Source organism: Polistes canadensis, unplaced genomic scaffold (genome assembly GCF_001313835.1).
Source record: "Polistes canadensis isolate GaletaPanama2010 unplaced genomic scaffold, ASM131383v1 scaffold_22, whole genome shotgun sequence".
NCBI lineage: Eukaryota > Metazoa > Arthropoda > Insecta > Hymenoptera > Vespidae > Polistes > Polistes canadensis.
The window spans coordinates 1,162,772-1,178,716 of record NW_014569569.1 but is presented as its reverse complement, the minus strand read 5'-3'; the positions used below and the strand labels follow the sequence as shown (position 1 = coordinate 1,178,716).

Below are 15,945 nucleotides of genomic sequence, written 5' to 3'. Positions count from 1 at the left end.
TTAAACCTTATTCGAGGGGTAAGGAAAGTAGTACCAGTAGGAGAAGAGAACCTCCATATTCGGGGATCCGGTCCCCTTTTCTTCTTTCCTCTTCGTCTCTTTTCAAAGTCAAACCTAACACAAGTTTCCTCTTGGACCTTTTTCCCAAAGATACCTAATTGTAAGTACCTTTTCTAAACGTGACTACGAGGATCGGAATGTGAGATTGATCATTGAAAAATGTTTAGCGATAATTGGTCCGTCCGTATAAACGTGTAGGAATATAGGACTCTACAAACAAAAATCAATTTCTATTTTTTTCGATACAATTTTGTATAACATTATAACATGTCATCGAATCGATTCCTTGTTTTATCATTGTCGTAATATGACTCCGAAGGATTATTGATACAGCAATTTTCGTTGCAACAATTATTCATTTATCCCCCCCTCTTTATTGGACGGATATTTTTGATAAAATTTTCACGTATCTCATCGATTCCCTTGTTCTACTATATAGTTCGTCATGAAGATATAATATATATAATATATATATATATATATATATATCTTCGTCATCTCTAATTAATCGTGTTAATATGCATCTCGCTGAGCCATCTCGCAACACCGTGGACGAAATATCCAGGAACAGTTTAGAATACATATTAGATTCGCATCGGTCGCGATGTATGCACAAATTACAATTCTCATTACGCGATGCGTAATGCCGAATCGACGAGATTCGTGTTCCATTCTACGATCGCGTGTACGGGGATCCAATAGAGGCATGAAATTACTACCCCCGGAATGCGTGTAAGCTCGAAAACGCACGTGGTCCACGCATCAATCCATACACGCATACCGCATGCGAATAATGCGAGAACGCACATGCAAAGCGTCCTACTACCTGCCAACGAAATATCAAAGATTAACTATTTAATCTATCTTTAATCACCGCGAAATTATCGTCATAATTATACAAATACCTACGTGCTAATTTTGTTTCAACTATTTCTTTTAAAAAGATGCCACGAATTTTCTCTTCATTTAGGTGACAGTGATTAATGCAAATGCAATACGTGTAATAGCCAAACTTTTTGATTAGTAATGCATATACATACATAAATACATAGATTACATATATCGATCTAGGAAGAAACCCGATGACACTTTAAGAAGATATACAAGTAATATCATTTGCAAATAAGATTCATTGTGCGAACAAACGAGAGAGGCTTCGCGCGTGGCGTCTTTTCCGTGCCAATGTCCCCCACCCCCCTCTTCCACCCTTCCTTCCCTCTCTATCTTTCTCTCTTTTTCACTGTTTCACTTCTCATCCAAGTCCATGTACGGCTACTTGCTGTATAATTCATTGTCGAGTCTCATACACGTAGCGTCTTATGGCAGATACACAATTACGTGCTCTGGCCCTGGTAACGTTAAAACGAGAGAAGGATAACGACGACGACGACGACGACGACGAACACATAGCACGATGCGTTTTCCTTCAAGACAATGTTGCTGCACACGCTGTCTTACCTTGGCGTAACTAGTTTTTATCACCGATGACGAACAATGACGCGCTTATCTTGTACTATTGTATTCACCGTAAAACACCGTACGTCTCTCTACCCCGGAATATACATATTCAAAAAAGTACACCAGAGGATAGTTTAAACTTGTCTCGTTTGAATTATTCTCCTCGATGTTGAATCGTTTTCAAGTCTCCGTTCACGTAAGTAAGTCCAAAGAAAATATTTTAAAACGATCGTATAATTTTCTAATCTTATTTGTTGATGAGATAGAATTAATTTCGTTGAATTTTTTCTAATCGAGGCATTATCTTTACGGCATTCACGTAATGGAATACGTAGTCGAATTATTGTAATCGTTAATTGTGTTCCAGCGTTGACCAAAATAAATGAGGACTTTCACTTGACAAAAGAATAAATCTTATCGATTATTGGGACGATGAAGAAGGTAACGTTGATAACCGTGTGCAAAGGGAACACTCGGAGGTGCGCTTTATCTGGCTGGCAACATGTAATTAGGTGATTATATCGAACCACCGTTTTCGTTACGCCATTTACTTCCAACAAGGTAGCGTCGATTAAACGAAAGGAGCCAACTCGTAGTAGGGACGTTAATGTCGGAGTAATTCGAATTTATGCCTCGATCGTTTTGTTTTTTAATAATCCCACTCGTTGATGCTAATTAACGCGTTTATATTGTCCGACTATCGCGATAACTACTGGCTTCGATTTCTTTGCTGACGTTTCTTTTTCCTCAAGATAACATATAAACTATTAATCACTGAGATTAAATGAAATATCAAACGTTTCATTTAAAAAACTATTCTTATTTTAAATCGCGTTTACTAAGCAAAATGTTTAACACTACTTTTAGAACTTTTCTTTTAATCTTTCCAATTTAATCTGTTGATTGTTATATTATTTGTTCTATTTAAAATAAATATTTGTTTAATATAATAATTAAGTTGATACCAATAATAAATGAGACTAAATTGTTATGGCCATTTGAATAATATAAATGATGATATAACAATATATAATATATAACTTCGTTAATTTTATTTGTTTTTTATTTTCTATAGAGTTTTAATCGATTTGGCAAATGAACTACTCATTTGTACTTGTCTTTGTTTTACAAATGTTTCACCAGCTGCCATCCGGATTTAGACGCGTCTCTTTTTAGCTGACCGATGATCGTTGCTCTCTTCGTAAATCGTAACAGAATCTAATCGATACGATTATTGTAGAAGACAACAAAAAATTATGAGAAAAAATTATGAATATGATACATCTTATCTATTATTTTCAAATCATTAGTCGCGATGAAATAAATGTATTTAGATGTTTATCGATAGCAAATTGCTGCCGTTGCTCTCGATTTTGCTCGTAAAATGTCCGAGAGAGTATTTGTAAGTGATTCTATTGTTCTGTTAAGAGAAGACGAATTATACGAGGTGTTGGATTCTCCTTGGCTGTCATCAAAAGAGAAATGAACGGACCGCTGAACAGGTGCAACTGTTCACATTGAAACAAGTTTCTCTGAACTTCTCTTCTTCTTGGTTTATATAGCAAGATTATTTCCTGTAAACTATGCAACTATATTTCTTTTCGCTTCTATTTATTTAATCAATATTTTTAATAATAAATAATCAGTATATATGATTCTTCTATTCCGTATATTTATAAATAATTAAGTATTAGTATTTAATTGCATTTTATCAATAGAATATTATTTTTTTTGTGTTTATGTTATTAATTATTGAATTGAATATATTTCAATCGACAATCGACAACAATTTATATTTCGTTAATAATTTCTTTTACATAAAAATTATGGTTGCCTATCACAGGGGTTCGAAAAGTTAGCTACCGATAAAATAGATCATCAACGTTATCAACAAAGCAAATAACTTATCGACAGATTCAAAAATGTATGTCGATAAGACAGTTTCATTAATGTAGTTTCAACTTTTGCCACTAGTAGCGCTACAATTTATTCTAAAAGGGAAAGCATGGTTAGAAATAATATTTTGATCATTGTATTGTGTTTGATTGGAATTTTTGTAAACAGTAACAGTTAAAAGTAATCGTTAATTATATCAATTAATATTTCTTCTAAAGAAATATTGTTTCAAAAAACGAAAGAGAAATTCAGATCCACACAATCTAAAATTCTGTAAAATGTGTAAGTAAAATAATTAATAAGAAATAAAATAACCATAATTATAAAATAAAATGTTATTTTGTAGACTCTAGATTACGTGGTAAAAAGAGAAGAAATGTTAATAAGTATATTAGTGAAGATGAAGAAACTGAGGATGATGAGAATGATAAAAATATAAATAAACGTACGAATAGTGATACTCGGAGATACTTGTCACAGAATAGTGGCACAAAACTAATGAAAAAAAATGCTACAATAATTGAGCGCAATGCATTTTCTCAAGGAAGTTCAAGCGATCATTCTGAAAGATTGTCCAACGAAAAGATGAAAAACGTAGGATCCAGAAACGTAAATGTACAAGAAGAATTAGATTTAGCTGGAAGAGTTATACGATATATATTTACTGTGGAAAAGAAAAAGACCGCTATAACAAAAGTACAAATTATTAAAAATGTTCTTGAAGGAAATACAAGGAACTTTGTTCAAATTATGAAAAGAGTTAAGTTGCTCTTATCGCAGGTATATTTTGAGCTTCCTATATGTATTTTTATACTTTCGTACATTATATTCTAAACAATATTACATACATTATTTAAAAGATATTCGGATACCAACTGGTAGATATAAATAACAGTAAATACATCATGGTAAATGAGATCAACAACAGCATACCGCATTTGAATTTTAACAAACCTACTAAAGCTGAACAAGTTCTTTTATTTATAATACTTTGTCATATCTTTATGTACGAAGATGTATGCACAGAAGGTTAATAATATTAATTACTATTAGATTTACCTTATTTTTGTGCTTTAAAGTTTGATAAAATATTTACTTAAGCTTGAACATTGCAGAGAACTTGTTTGATTTTTTAACACACTTGAAAATTATAAAGGAAGATAATTTTCAGCATCATTATTTTGGAGATGTTAAGAAACTAATTACTATGGTAAAACAAGTTATATATATTTAATTACAGACAGAGTTTATTAATCCACAATATTAACAATGAAAAAATATTTTATTCAGGATTTTGTAGCGCAACAGTACCTTGAGAAAACAGTATTATATAAAGGAGATTGGCAAAAATATGAATACAAATGGGGACTTCGTGCAGAACATGAAATATCTTATCGTAGTATCTTAGAATTTGTATCAAAGGTATTGACATAGCAAAGTTTCTATATCATTACTATTATATATACAATTGTAATCATATTAAATCAATATTAATGTACTTTTAGGTATATGGGGAAAGGCCGATAAATAGTTGGCCATTACAATACAAAACTATGTTAGTGAAAGAACAATCTAATAAAACCTAAATTTAATCCAAAATTTTTGATTATAAAAAAATGTTTATGTTTTGTAATAAAAATATTTAAATATTAATAGCATAAATTTGAATAGCATTTTAGTATTTTATTTATACGTAAGAAGAAAGAAAAAAAGAGATTATTTGTAGAATCGAATTACCTTCATTATTTGATCTTAAAGATTCTCTTCATCAGGATTTTTAAGAGATCAACAAATATACGCTGTTTCCAAGCAGCCGTAAAAATGTAAAGTAAGATTAAAGTCCCCATATGGTCTTCAAGTTCAACGTGGAGGTTAAAGGAATCCGAAATATGCATAACATTTCAAACAAATATGTATAATTGGATTTCTATTTCCTATCGCGCGCGCGCGCGTTCACACGCACACATACACACAGAGGAATACTTAAAAAGGTTTATTTCCAAATGATATTAACAGAAAATATAACATTCTTTTCAATCCTCGGTCGAATTTCATTACATTACAGCATAATTATACATACATATACACACATATAGAAAAGCAAACGCAACAGGATGGGGATCTGTAATCAACTCTACGAATATCCTACATTCCTGATAACAAATTTTCAAACTACGCAAGAGTAGAACAAATCCGCAAAGCAATAATACTAAATTTACGTATGTAACATTTTTATATTAACAAAAAAATAATAAACAATTTCAGAAAGATTTTACAGGATCAGTAATAATAACATTACTCTAATCATTCCTCTTGATTATTACCTACAATCATTCGATTATCGCAACTCTTAAATGATCAGTAATATTGTGATTATGATAAACTAATGTAATTTGAATAATAGTCATGTAAATCTGCTTAAAAGGTGAGATGTTTATCTGGAAAATAGAAGAATAGAAGATAATCTCTTTATTCGGTTAAATATCCGTGGTAGCGAAGCCCCAAACGTTATCATCCATACGTTACCCTCCGATCTCTGTTGGCGCGAGCGCAGCAAGCGAGGGAAAAAGTAAGTAAGTAGTACTTGTCCTGGCAAATCTGTGTCAGGCTGGGGTGGTGCAAGCTCCCACTGTGGCGGTGCAAGCTCGCACTGCTTGGCTTGGGCGCTCAGTGCCCGTCCATCCTCGCTACCCGGTAACATTGCACGAGTGCTTCTCCTGCTGACGAGTGCAACCGGTGCATTCGCACGGTATCATCATCTCATCCTCGATGCACCAACTTGGTTCTCGCATTTGGAGGAACGTTGCTCGGACGAACGTTGTTCGTCAATAACGGGGTTGCCGAGGGCCAACACAAATATGATCCGTCCTCAATAAAACGAATTAAATTTTATTCCACAAAAGAGGCCTCCAACGCTAGAATACATCGGCTATATATATATATATCTATATATGTACGTATGAAATTAGAAGATTCAGGTAAAACACAAAAAAAGAAACAAACAAAAATGCAAACAACATTTTCTTTACGTTTAAATGAAAAATAACGCGAGTGAAATGTTCCCGAAATTAAAAGAACGAAACAAATATGGTGAAATTGATAATGTTCTAGTATTAATCTTGGGACCAAGGACGTCGATCCATTAATCCAAGAAAATCGAGGAATCCCGAAGATGTTTAATCTTTATCAAAGCTTGAATAAAAAGGATGAGGGTGAGAGCCATCGTGAATCGGATGTCACCGGACATGATAGATTCTGGCAGGAGAGACCAAGGACGCGTCGGAAACGACGTGCCGTTAATCGCAGAACTCAAAGTGCCATTGAGCTTGATTCCGAAGCTATGGTATCTGCCCGTGGTGTCCTTAGACGTGGAAGAAGCGCAAGCATCGAGGACGACGAAAGCGAAGAGGAAAAGGGCTATCAATTGACCAACAAAATCGACAACTTAGCCAAAATTTTATTCAATCGTGTCTCTGCCGCGCGAGGATGCAGAGATCAAAATGAAATCAGGTGAATGAACTTTTTGCAAATCTTTTTTATTTTTTTTTATGTCGTTCTTGTAACACATCCAATTCCCTACTTGCACGATCGCGATTTCGTTTTTCTTTTTTTTTTTAACGAAAACTTTAGAGAAAGATAAATTCCATTTCATTTTTACACCCGCGCGATTTTCATTTAATATTATTTATTTCTAATTTATCGTACTATATCACGCGCGTTAATAAATAAACTAATTATTTTTCTTACGTAATAAATTGATCAAAAATGCATATACAAATTACCGATAAGTGGAACATAAATGTAAATATTTTTATTTTATCATCTCTTTCGATAAAAAAATCGATGATCCTTTAAAACACGTGGGAACTAGCAGATGTATGATGTATGTATGTATATTAGCATATGATAAAAGTGTGATCACTTTTATCTATCCGCTTAAACTTTAGCCTATTATTTGTACATACAGTACCGACCAAAAATATTGAAAGAAACTAACATTTTTTTGTAGTATCCTTAATAAATTTATAAAAAAATAAAATCATAATTTAAACCGTGGATAAATTGTAAATGTATGATAAAAAATATATCTTTTTTTACAATTAAAAATATGTTTCTAGTAAAAACGGTCTCCCTTGTGCATTTTTTGTTACATTTTTTTGTTAAATTGAATTTCTATGGCTTACTATATGGTTAAAACTTTAAACTCGGTAGATATATTTAAGAAGAAAAAAAAATAAAATAAGAAAAATATATACTTTTTAGAAATTTACAGAAAAATGTATTCCAATGTGCCAATACTTTTGTTCGGCACTGTATGCGCTATTTTATGCCATTAATATTTAAGTGCACTTATACATACATATATATACATGTAATTTAATTTTATCATATCATTTATTTTTCAATATTCCAGTATTTAATACATATATTTTTCTACAAAATTTATCATATCTCAAAATCCCCCTGTTGAGAGACGATCGATAACTAACGAAGATCGCATATTGGTTGTTGAATAGGCAACCTGGCACCAGACGATATTGTTAAAATCGTAGCTGATAGAAGCTGATTCTTAGAAGATTTTAGCAGCTATTGAGATTATCGCCGTCTTTCAAATTGATCTTCGATGGTATTGTTTTATCTGAAGTATCTTCCAAGAAGATCTTTCCGCGTCTCACTCCGTTTATCGATTATACACCTTTGGTACAAAGATTGTTTTCTTCTTTGATCGTCTCGTTCTCGATCGGGAGAACATTGATATCGTAACTACTACTAGAAATAATTGTTTACAAATAATGTGCCAGGATAATTGTCGTACGTGTCAAACTTTAGTTGGATCCTTAACTTCCTACAAATAGCATATTACATCAAATAAATTCAATTTAACGAATGACAGACGTACAAAAATACGAGGATAATGTTCATCGTGCATGCGAACAAAATATTAATGTTCGAATATTTAAAAAGCCTGTTGCGGAACAAAGAAGGTAACATCCAATATTTTTTTTAAACGAATTTATTCCATTTGTCACGTGGTACTCCGTATATCAAAACGAAGTTTTATTGATCACTGTTTTAACGGTGTCGCATCATATTTATATTATTTTAACAAATATTAAAACACATCAAAGTAACTTACATATTTTCATTTGAAAATAATTAACGATCGATAGAATAATAATCGTTAATAATAACATACAGATACGTACACCATTTCGTAACTTTTTTCTTGTTGTATTATTTAAGATAAATCGATACTCATATATTTATATTCCTTTTGATCGAATGAACTTATTAATGCACAATATCCCGCGAAATGATTTGAAATATTAATAAATCTATAAAGACTTAACAATAGTACAATATGATATCGACGTGTGTCTACCATTTCTTTTATTGGATGAAACCTTTGCAGTCGCAGAGCAGCATGGCATAGTAATAATGATAATACGCGTCGTCGAATTCGTAATTCTTGCTTCGCAAATTTAATCCGCTTTTGGCAACGCTTAAGAACCGATCCAGAGGAATTAACGAGTGAAATCAGAATTGAAACGCAACCGGGAAAACATATAAACGTAAACGTTGAGAAAGAAGAAGAAAAAAAAGAAGAAGAGGACAGGTAGAACATTTTTGTTTTTCCCTCTTTTTTTTTTTTTTTTAGAACGTTAATTAAAAAAGACTATTTTTAGAAGAAGAAGGAGATTTTAAGGAGAGCCGATTAAAAGTGCTGCTCTCGCATAAAATATTCCTTTAGCTGATTTAACATTCATACGTTTGTAAGCTTGAAGGTAAAGAGAGAGTAGAGTGGTTCATCGAACGAGGTCAAGCTATACCTACGTCTCGTCTCTTGATAACGGATGCATAACTCTAAGAGAGAGATACTTTAAAAAACGATATCATTGGAGTCGACCTTTTGCCAATGGAAATGATTTCCATCTGAAAACGAAACAAGAGATATAATCGTTTTGTTTCGTTAGGAACATTATCCGGATTTCAATCTTTTTTTCTTTCTTTTGATTCCCCCGGTATATATGAATATATAAAAAAAAGAAAAATATCAAATACCCGGGGAGGTAGGATATTATAGGTTTACTTTGAAATAAAAACGAATGAAAGGATTTTTTTTAAATAGGACGTATAAAATGATTTTATACGAGATAATTTAGTTCGCATAAGTTCGATTTTAAAAGACATAGAAAAACGAGGTTAAGCAGGATTTTGTGTGTATCTGGCGTAGAAATGGACGACACCACTACACGGCACTGGGTCACGGACCGTCCGCTTGCGAGGACGTCGGCGAGTACGTTGAAATGGAAAAAAGGTCCAGAGACCGTGCTTTATCAATCTGTCAGACTTATATCCAACGAACCTCGCGGTATACTCTCATCAAACAGCTCAACAACATCGGTGAGTTACGTGCAAGTTTCATTGTTAATATTCCTAGAGAAAGCCACTTATGTTGCTTGAACATTCATATTTCATCGAATTCAAAAAACAATTCTCTTATGTTATGTTTCACTCCTTTTCTCTTTCTTAAGTAAGTTCTTGTATCTTTTAGGATCGAGAGTGGACAAGCACTGGTTTGCTGTAAGAGATACTTCCCTCAAAACTGACAGACTCATCACTCTGATGCCCTTGAATAGAAATTGTCCGTTGAGTATCTGTCCGTCGACGAAAGACATCCTTAACAATTTATTTCTCGCTCTACAACATCCATACATTTGTCCTATATTCGGCCTGGAATTTCTCGAGTACGAAGAACTCAACTACGTTGTCTTAATCCAACCTATTAATCATGGTAGTCTTAAGGATCTCATATACGGCGTGAGTTGTAAAACTATTATCTGAAAAAATAATGTCAAACTTGTTAATTATAGTTTTATTAATTTATAACGCAATAACTATGTTGTTGGGTTTCTTAGATCGAAAGGAATTGCTGGAACGATGATTGGAGTCAAAAGTATGCTTCTCGTGGTAAAGGTCTACCATTATCACAAATCCAGCAGATGGGTAGGCAGATATTGGAAGCTTTGGTATTCCTTAAAGAAAGAGGATTTCCTGTAGTTTCTCATTTACACTCTGGAAACGTTGTCGTGCAGAATGGCGTAGCTCGTCTTGCCGGTCTCGAAAACACCCTCTTAGGTTTTAAAAGCAGAATACATCCAATAGTAACAACACGATTGACCAAAACAAGCACCGTAGACGTGATCTGTTTCGGTAAGGAAAAAACATTCGATCGACATAATTACGGAAAAGAAAAAAAAAACGTCCTCCTTCTATTCTCTAAGATTGGAATTCTTCTTTTCTATTCAGGTCACATGCTGTTCGAAATGTGCGCCGGTTACGAATTATGCTCCTTCAAACCAACCGCTGCGCATCTTTCGGATATCGATACATATCCGCAGGTAACGCGTTCAACCCCCCATAACTTTATTTTTATTCAGATTTCAAATGAAAATATGGTTTCAGACAAAAGTTACTTGTTTTATATATATATATATATATACATATGAACAATTTTTCTTCAATATTTTGTATTTTTTAAATAAAAATTTGTAACGTTATATTTTTTGAATATACATATGAATTAATATAGATATCTATATGTGGACTTCGAAGTTCTAGAGGGTTGAACGCAAACACGCAATGCGCGATTTTCTTTTCTTTTCTTTTCTTTCCTTTTCTTTTTCTTATTAAGAGTATTGACCTGAGTACTCTCATTTAGGTCATCGAACTACTTGAGATAATATTTGATGAGACTAGAAATCGGTATCCGAGTATAGAAGAACTTCTGATTCACGACCTCTTCCGAAACATAGACCTTCGTGAAATGCGCTGTGCACCCGTTACGGTAAGAATGTTTGCATTGTCATCTTATTACAAGATGACATAATACATCATACTAAAAATATATTATTATCTGAACACACAGATATTTCGTCCTGCCTTGACACCCTCAATAATCAATTTTTTGGATGGTATAAAACAACAAAATTTAGGTAAAAGGTAAATTGTCGGAGTTGTTTTCAAGTTTGAAAATATTTCAGCACAACATATATATATATATATATATATATATATATATATATATAGATATTCTGTAACTGGTGGTACAAACACATGTATAATCACGGTCTGTTCGCTTGTATTACCAATTACATAACACCATATGTATATATATATACTTACATATTTTTATCTAAACGCGTTTTACCGCGTTCCATTCATTTTTGCGAACGTTTATGAATTTTTATATTTTGTAAAATTTTTTATTTATTTTTGCATGCATAGCCGACACAGGTCGCGTTCTATAAACGACATCCTATTGATACACAGGTTTTGGTAATATTTCGAATAATTTAATTGATCCTGATTTAATAAAAAAAAAACGACTAATGATTCATTTCTAAGCGGAAAATTTCACTTTTTTCAGATTTACGAACTTAGATTCGAAAGATATGATATCATTGAAAAGTCCCGAAGCCGAATACCAGGATTCGCTTCTTGTCCAAATATACAACGAACTATCTAACACGACCATATAATAGGGGAACAATTTTTTCGTCTTATATACACTTGTCAAATTTTACTATTAACGATAATAAGTGCCAAAATAAATAAATCTTAATTATTATTCGCGACTAATCGAAAATATTGAAGAAAGTTGTATAATTAAAAATATTTAAAGGGGATATAAACTGGAACATCTAGCAAAGATAATAACGCACGTTAATATGTGTTGAAGCGAACGATATTTTGATAAATTATTCTAAGCTTACAATTGATATTTAACAATCCCTTTTTGAGTAATATGAAAATGATTACAGGAAATTTTCAATGGGTTATTTTAAACCCCATTTATCTTATAAACGTATATAAAACATTTGTTTATGTACATTTTATGTAATAGATATATCATATTGACTTTAAAATTGTAATCGCTTTAAATATTACCTGATGTTTACACATCTTTCTCATTCTCAAATTTAATGCAACATTCTTATTATTATTGTAGCATGGATCTAATACAGGGTGGATTTTAGGACTAAATTGTTTAGATGATTATTTCGTCGTTCAAGATGGTTTGAAACAAAAAAATTCAGAAATTACGATAAAAATTATTAACAACCGATATTTTGTAACAGTTAAAAAACAAAAAAAGGAAAAAAAAATAGATAAAACACGAATGAATAAATTGTCAATAGAGATTTCTTTATCACACTAATGTAATTTCTCATACAAACCTATGTTCCAATTTGGTCTTGTATCGAACGACACGACACGACATAGTGCCTGAATGTTTAGCATTTATTTTCTATGTACTTAAGAGCTACCCTAAAACCCAACTTGCTGATTGTAAGAACGCGCTATTACCACCGATAGGCTCACTGCTGATAAATATAAATTCGTTTATTATTAAATCTGTTTATTATTGTATATAGTTACAAAAAAAATAATACGAGAACGTAATATTAATTAACTTGCACAATACACTTATATAACGCTTGTTTTGTAAATTCTTTCAATTGTTAAACAGGTGTGAAATTATCAAAATATTTGTTCAACAAATAAGTGATAAAAAACAAAACAAAAAATTTATACATTATACGAGCAGAAACAATATTATACTATATTGATTGATTGATACAAGTTAATTAAAAAATAAATTCTTTCGTTAATGTACGCAGTAAGCCTATGATAGAACGTTTTTACAAATATACAGTACTGATACTTAATCAATGAACCAGTACTTTGCATTTCTCGCAATTACATGCATTTAAAAAAATTTTAATAGATATGCGTTTTGATGTGAAAGATTAAGATTAATGTAATCGTAATAAAAAAGAAAAAAAAACCAAACAAAAGTAATAAAAATTAATGGAGAACTAAAATATTATTGCTCTTCCATAATGTTATAACTTAAACCACACAGTTTTTTTTTGTTTCTTTTTTCTTAAGTTTTACAAATATATAAATCACCAATTCTAATGTTTATAATTCAATAATGTTCTTTTCAGTAGTCAATAGTACTAGCCAGAAGTACTTCTTAACCTTGTTAAACCATGTTAGATGATTTTATAAATTATTCTTTCAATTTATGAAGCCCCAGCTTCAAGTTCACTAGCTGGTGTATCCGGTTCTTCATCATTATATATATTTTCTGCCATTTGCCAAACTTGCATTATGTTATCTTCCGACACTGAACATATTACCCAAGGTTCATTAGGATTCCATGAAAAATCACTTATCTTTGCGGTATGTCCACCATGTATGAACTATATAAGAGAAAAAGAAATATATTAATTTATCAGATTATTTATATATATATATATATATTTATAACGATGATTTATAATAAATAAATTACCAATAACTCTGGTGGTCCATCTTCAGCATCTTCAGTAGATTGTTCTTCTCCAATTTTGCTAAGATCCCAAACATGTAAACGTCTATCCGTACCGCTACTTGCTAATATGGTTTCATTGTGTGGTGACCATTGAACTTGGAAAATTTCATCTTTATGAGATTCAAAAGAATGTAATTTTAATTTTAAATTCCTTAAATCCCATAAAGCTACTGTTTTATCCGCACTACCAGTAGCAAGGATAAATTCTGAATATGGATTGAAACTTAAACAATTAACTTCTGCGGTATGAGCGTTCACTGTATGACTCGGTTTACTAGTATTATTACATCTGTAATAATAAACATTTTTATATATTAAGATATATCAGATATATAATGTTATTAATTAAAACATTTATATTATTATATGTACCTCGTATCCCAAATCATCAATTTTTGATCATCCGCAACTGAACCAAAAAGAGATTCATGCAACAAATGCCATGCAACATCCTCTACAACAGCAGTATGTCCTGTAAAAATAGTCTTTGCATCAATCACTCGATTTTCTTTGGGAGTAGCATTGATATCCCATAAACAGATTGTATGATCATCTGATGCGCTCAACAAATAGCCATTAAGATTTGGATTCCATGATAATCCATAACCTTCTTTTTGATGTCCTTGTAACCTAAATGAATACATTAATGTATAACATAACAAATAATGACTTAAATATATTATATATTAAACACAAAAGATATAAATGTTTACCTTAAATCTGGATGACATTCACCATTTGGATCTGGCTTGCTAGGATGTTTGGTGTAATCGAATACTAAAACATCGCTTGATGGAGTTTTTGTAGCAATAACGCAAGGATTTTGTGGCATGTATCTTGCTCTATTTACTTCTCCCTCATGATTAATTTTAATTTCAATTTCTATTTTTCCACTTACAGAACCAAACCCACCAAATTCACCCTTTTCGTTATCATAATGGGAAGCATCAAACTGAGCATCTTCATTAGGTAATTGAACACTCGCTATTAACAAATGATTTTGTTCATCCGATGTATGTGTACCAAGGATCAAACGATGAACGGTATAATCTTTTCCTTCTGGTCTAGTTACATCCGGTAACCACTGTGCAGTTAAAGACGGCCATTCCAAAGCATGTGTCATTACAAGATCATATAAAAAGGGTGTATTCTTTTTCCATATTTTGTATTCTTCATTAATAACACGTTCTTCGACAGCATCATCGAAAGTTTCTAAAATAATAAAATATGAATATATTGTTGAGTTTTTATACAAGAGAAATCTTATTCTTTATCTTATCCATATATTTTTTAATTTATCATTGATAACAATATGAAATAAAAATGAATAATTAATAAAATTAATAATTGATAAAATTATAATAAAACTGTTTAATAGAAATAGAAAAATAAGTCAAATTTAATATACTATCTAATTATTATAGAAATATATATAGGATGATTAAACAGTATTTTTTAATTAAATAGATTTTTTAATATATTTTAAAGAAAAAATCTAATCTACTTTAATATGTTTCAAAAACTTAAGAAATTGATTATTAAAATACAACGTTAAACAATTTTGATAAGTTGAAATTTGATATAAGAAAACGGCATTGTTTATGATACCGGGTAAAGAAGCGTCCTTTAAAAAAAATAACCAATTAATAGTTATGTTTAAAGATAAACTTGATATTAATGATATCGTATATCAGATATTTTCTTACCACCGTCCTTATCACCCATTTATACGTTTTTTATACTTCAGCTTTGAAAGTAAGACTCAAGAAACCGCCAAAGAAATAACGCCCGCCAAAAAGCCACGATGCACACAGCCCGGTACTTTAGCCTCGAGGGACCGGTCGTAAAATATTTCATATACTGATCTTCGAATATGAAAATAAAAGGCATTCCAATGCACATCAATTTCAAATTATCTACACGCTGGACATTTTGCGTAAAATTGACCAATGAGGAAGCTATTTCAATGGAGCTTAGTTATTGGTATATTTTCAAACACAACTTGTTCAAGTATTATAAACCTAATCATATTGAAATTTAAACAATATAATACATTACAATCTATAATAATTTTATTGTATAAAATTATTGAACAGAAGCATATATTAACATCATAGTATTATTTG

At 31.5% G+C, this 15,945-nt stretch overlaps 3 protein-coding genes and 1 long non-coding RNA gene across 5 annotated transcripts; 3 read left to right on the top strand and 1 right to left on the bottom strand.

Annotated features, from left to right (window-relative positions):
- Positions 1-1,208: 1,208 nt before the first annotated feature.
- Positions 1,209-3,180, top strand: LOC106794035. The gene is made up of 3 exons (XR_001382489.1): positions 1,209-1,718; positions 1,886-2,030; positions 2,947-3,180. It is a non-coding gene; the product is annotated as an uncharacterized LOC106794035 (long non-coding RNA).
- Positions 3,181-3,466: 286 nt separating this feature from the next.
- Positions 3,467-5,086, top strand: LOC106794060 (melanoma-associated antigen G1-like). Its single transcript, XM_014761468.1, has 6 exons — positions 3,467-3,696; positions 3,761-4,194; positions 4,275-4,443; positions 4,530-4,624; positions 4,705-4,836; positions 4,920-5,086. Exons 1-6 carry the CDS (start codon positions 3,693-3,695, stop codon positions 4,998-5,000), a joined length of 915 nt encoding a protein of 304 aa, XP_014616954.1. The 5' UTR covers positions 3,467-3,692; the 3' UTR covers positions 5,001-5,086.
- Positions 5,087-6,054: 968 nt separating this feature from the next.
- On the top strand, positions 6,055-13,199 carry LOC106794058 (slowpoke-binding protein). 2 transcript variants are annotated; one of them, XM_014761466.1, is made up of 10 exons: positions 6,057-6,367; positions 6,526-6,924; positions 9,650-9,819; positions 9,971-10,236; positions 10,335-10,629; positions 10,726-10,817; positions 11,138-11,263; positions 11,345-11,418; positions 11,704-11,754; positions 11,846-13,199. In XM_014761466.1, coding segments are annotated over exons 2-10 (1,413 nt in total). In that variant the 5' UTR covers positions 6,057-6,367; positions 6,526-6,586; the 3' UTR covers positions 11,847-13,199. The 2 variants fall into 2 exon arrangements, with proteins under 2 accessions (XP_014616951.1, XP_014616952.1); XM_014761465.1 differs by lacking the exon at positions 11,704-11,754 and having other exon boundaries at positions 6,055-6,367.
- Positions 12,605-15,681, bottom strand: LOC106794059 (probable histone-binding protein Caf1). Its single transcript, XM_014761467.1, has 5 exons — positions 15,526-15,681; positions 14,533-15,031; positions 14,192-14,449; positions 13,781-14,108; positions 12,605-13,688 (listed from the first exon to the last, which is right to left on the bottom strand). Exons 1-5 carry the CDS (start codon positions 15,542-15,544, stop codon positions 13,509-13,511), a joined length of 1,284 nt encoding a protein of 427 aa, XP_014616953.1. The 5' UTR covers positions 15,545-15,681; the 3' UTR covers positions 12,605-13,508.
- Between the last annotated feature and the right edge of the window lie 264 nt (positions 15,682-15,945).

Coding starts and splice junctions, on each gene's coding strand:
- LOC106794059 (XM_014761467.1), bottom strand. Junction 14,450..14,532: donor GAATGTCATCCAGATTTAAG/GTAAACATTTAT, acceptor GTATTCATTTAG/GTTACAAGGACATCAAAAAG. Junction 13,689..13,780: donor ATGGACCACCAGAGTTATTG/GTAATTTATTTA, acceptor TCTCTTATATAG/TTCATACATGGTGGACATAC.
- LOC106794060 (XM_014761468.1), top strand. Junction 4,444..4,529: donor CGAAGATGTATGCACAGAAG/GTTAATAATATT, acceptor TGAACATTGCAG/AGAACTTGTTTGATTTTTTA. Junction 4,837..4,919: donor TCTTAGAATTTGTATCAAAG/GTATTGACATAG, acceptor ATGTACTTTTAG/GTATATGGGGAAAGGCCGAT.
- LOC106794058 (XM_014761465.1), top strand. CDS start 6,587: ATGTTTAATCTTTATCAAAGCTTGAATAAAAAGGATGAGGGTGAGAGC. Junction 9,820..9,970: donor CAAACAGCTCAACAACATCG/GTGAGTTACGTG, acceptor TGTATCTTTTAG/GATCGAGAGTGGACAAGCAC. Junction 11,264..11,344: donor TGCGCTGTGCACCCGTTACG/GTAAGAATGTTT, acceptor CTGAACACACAG/ATATTTCGTCCTGCCTTGAC.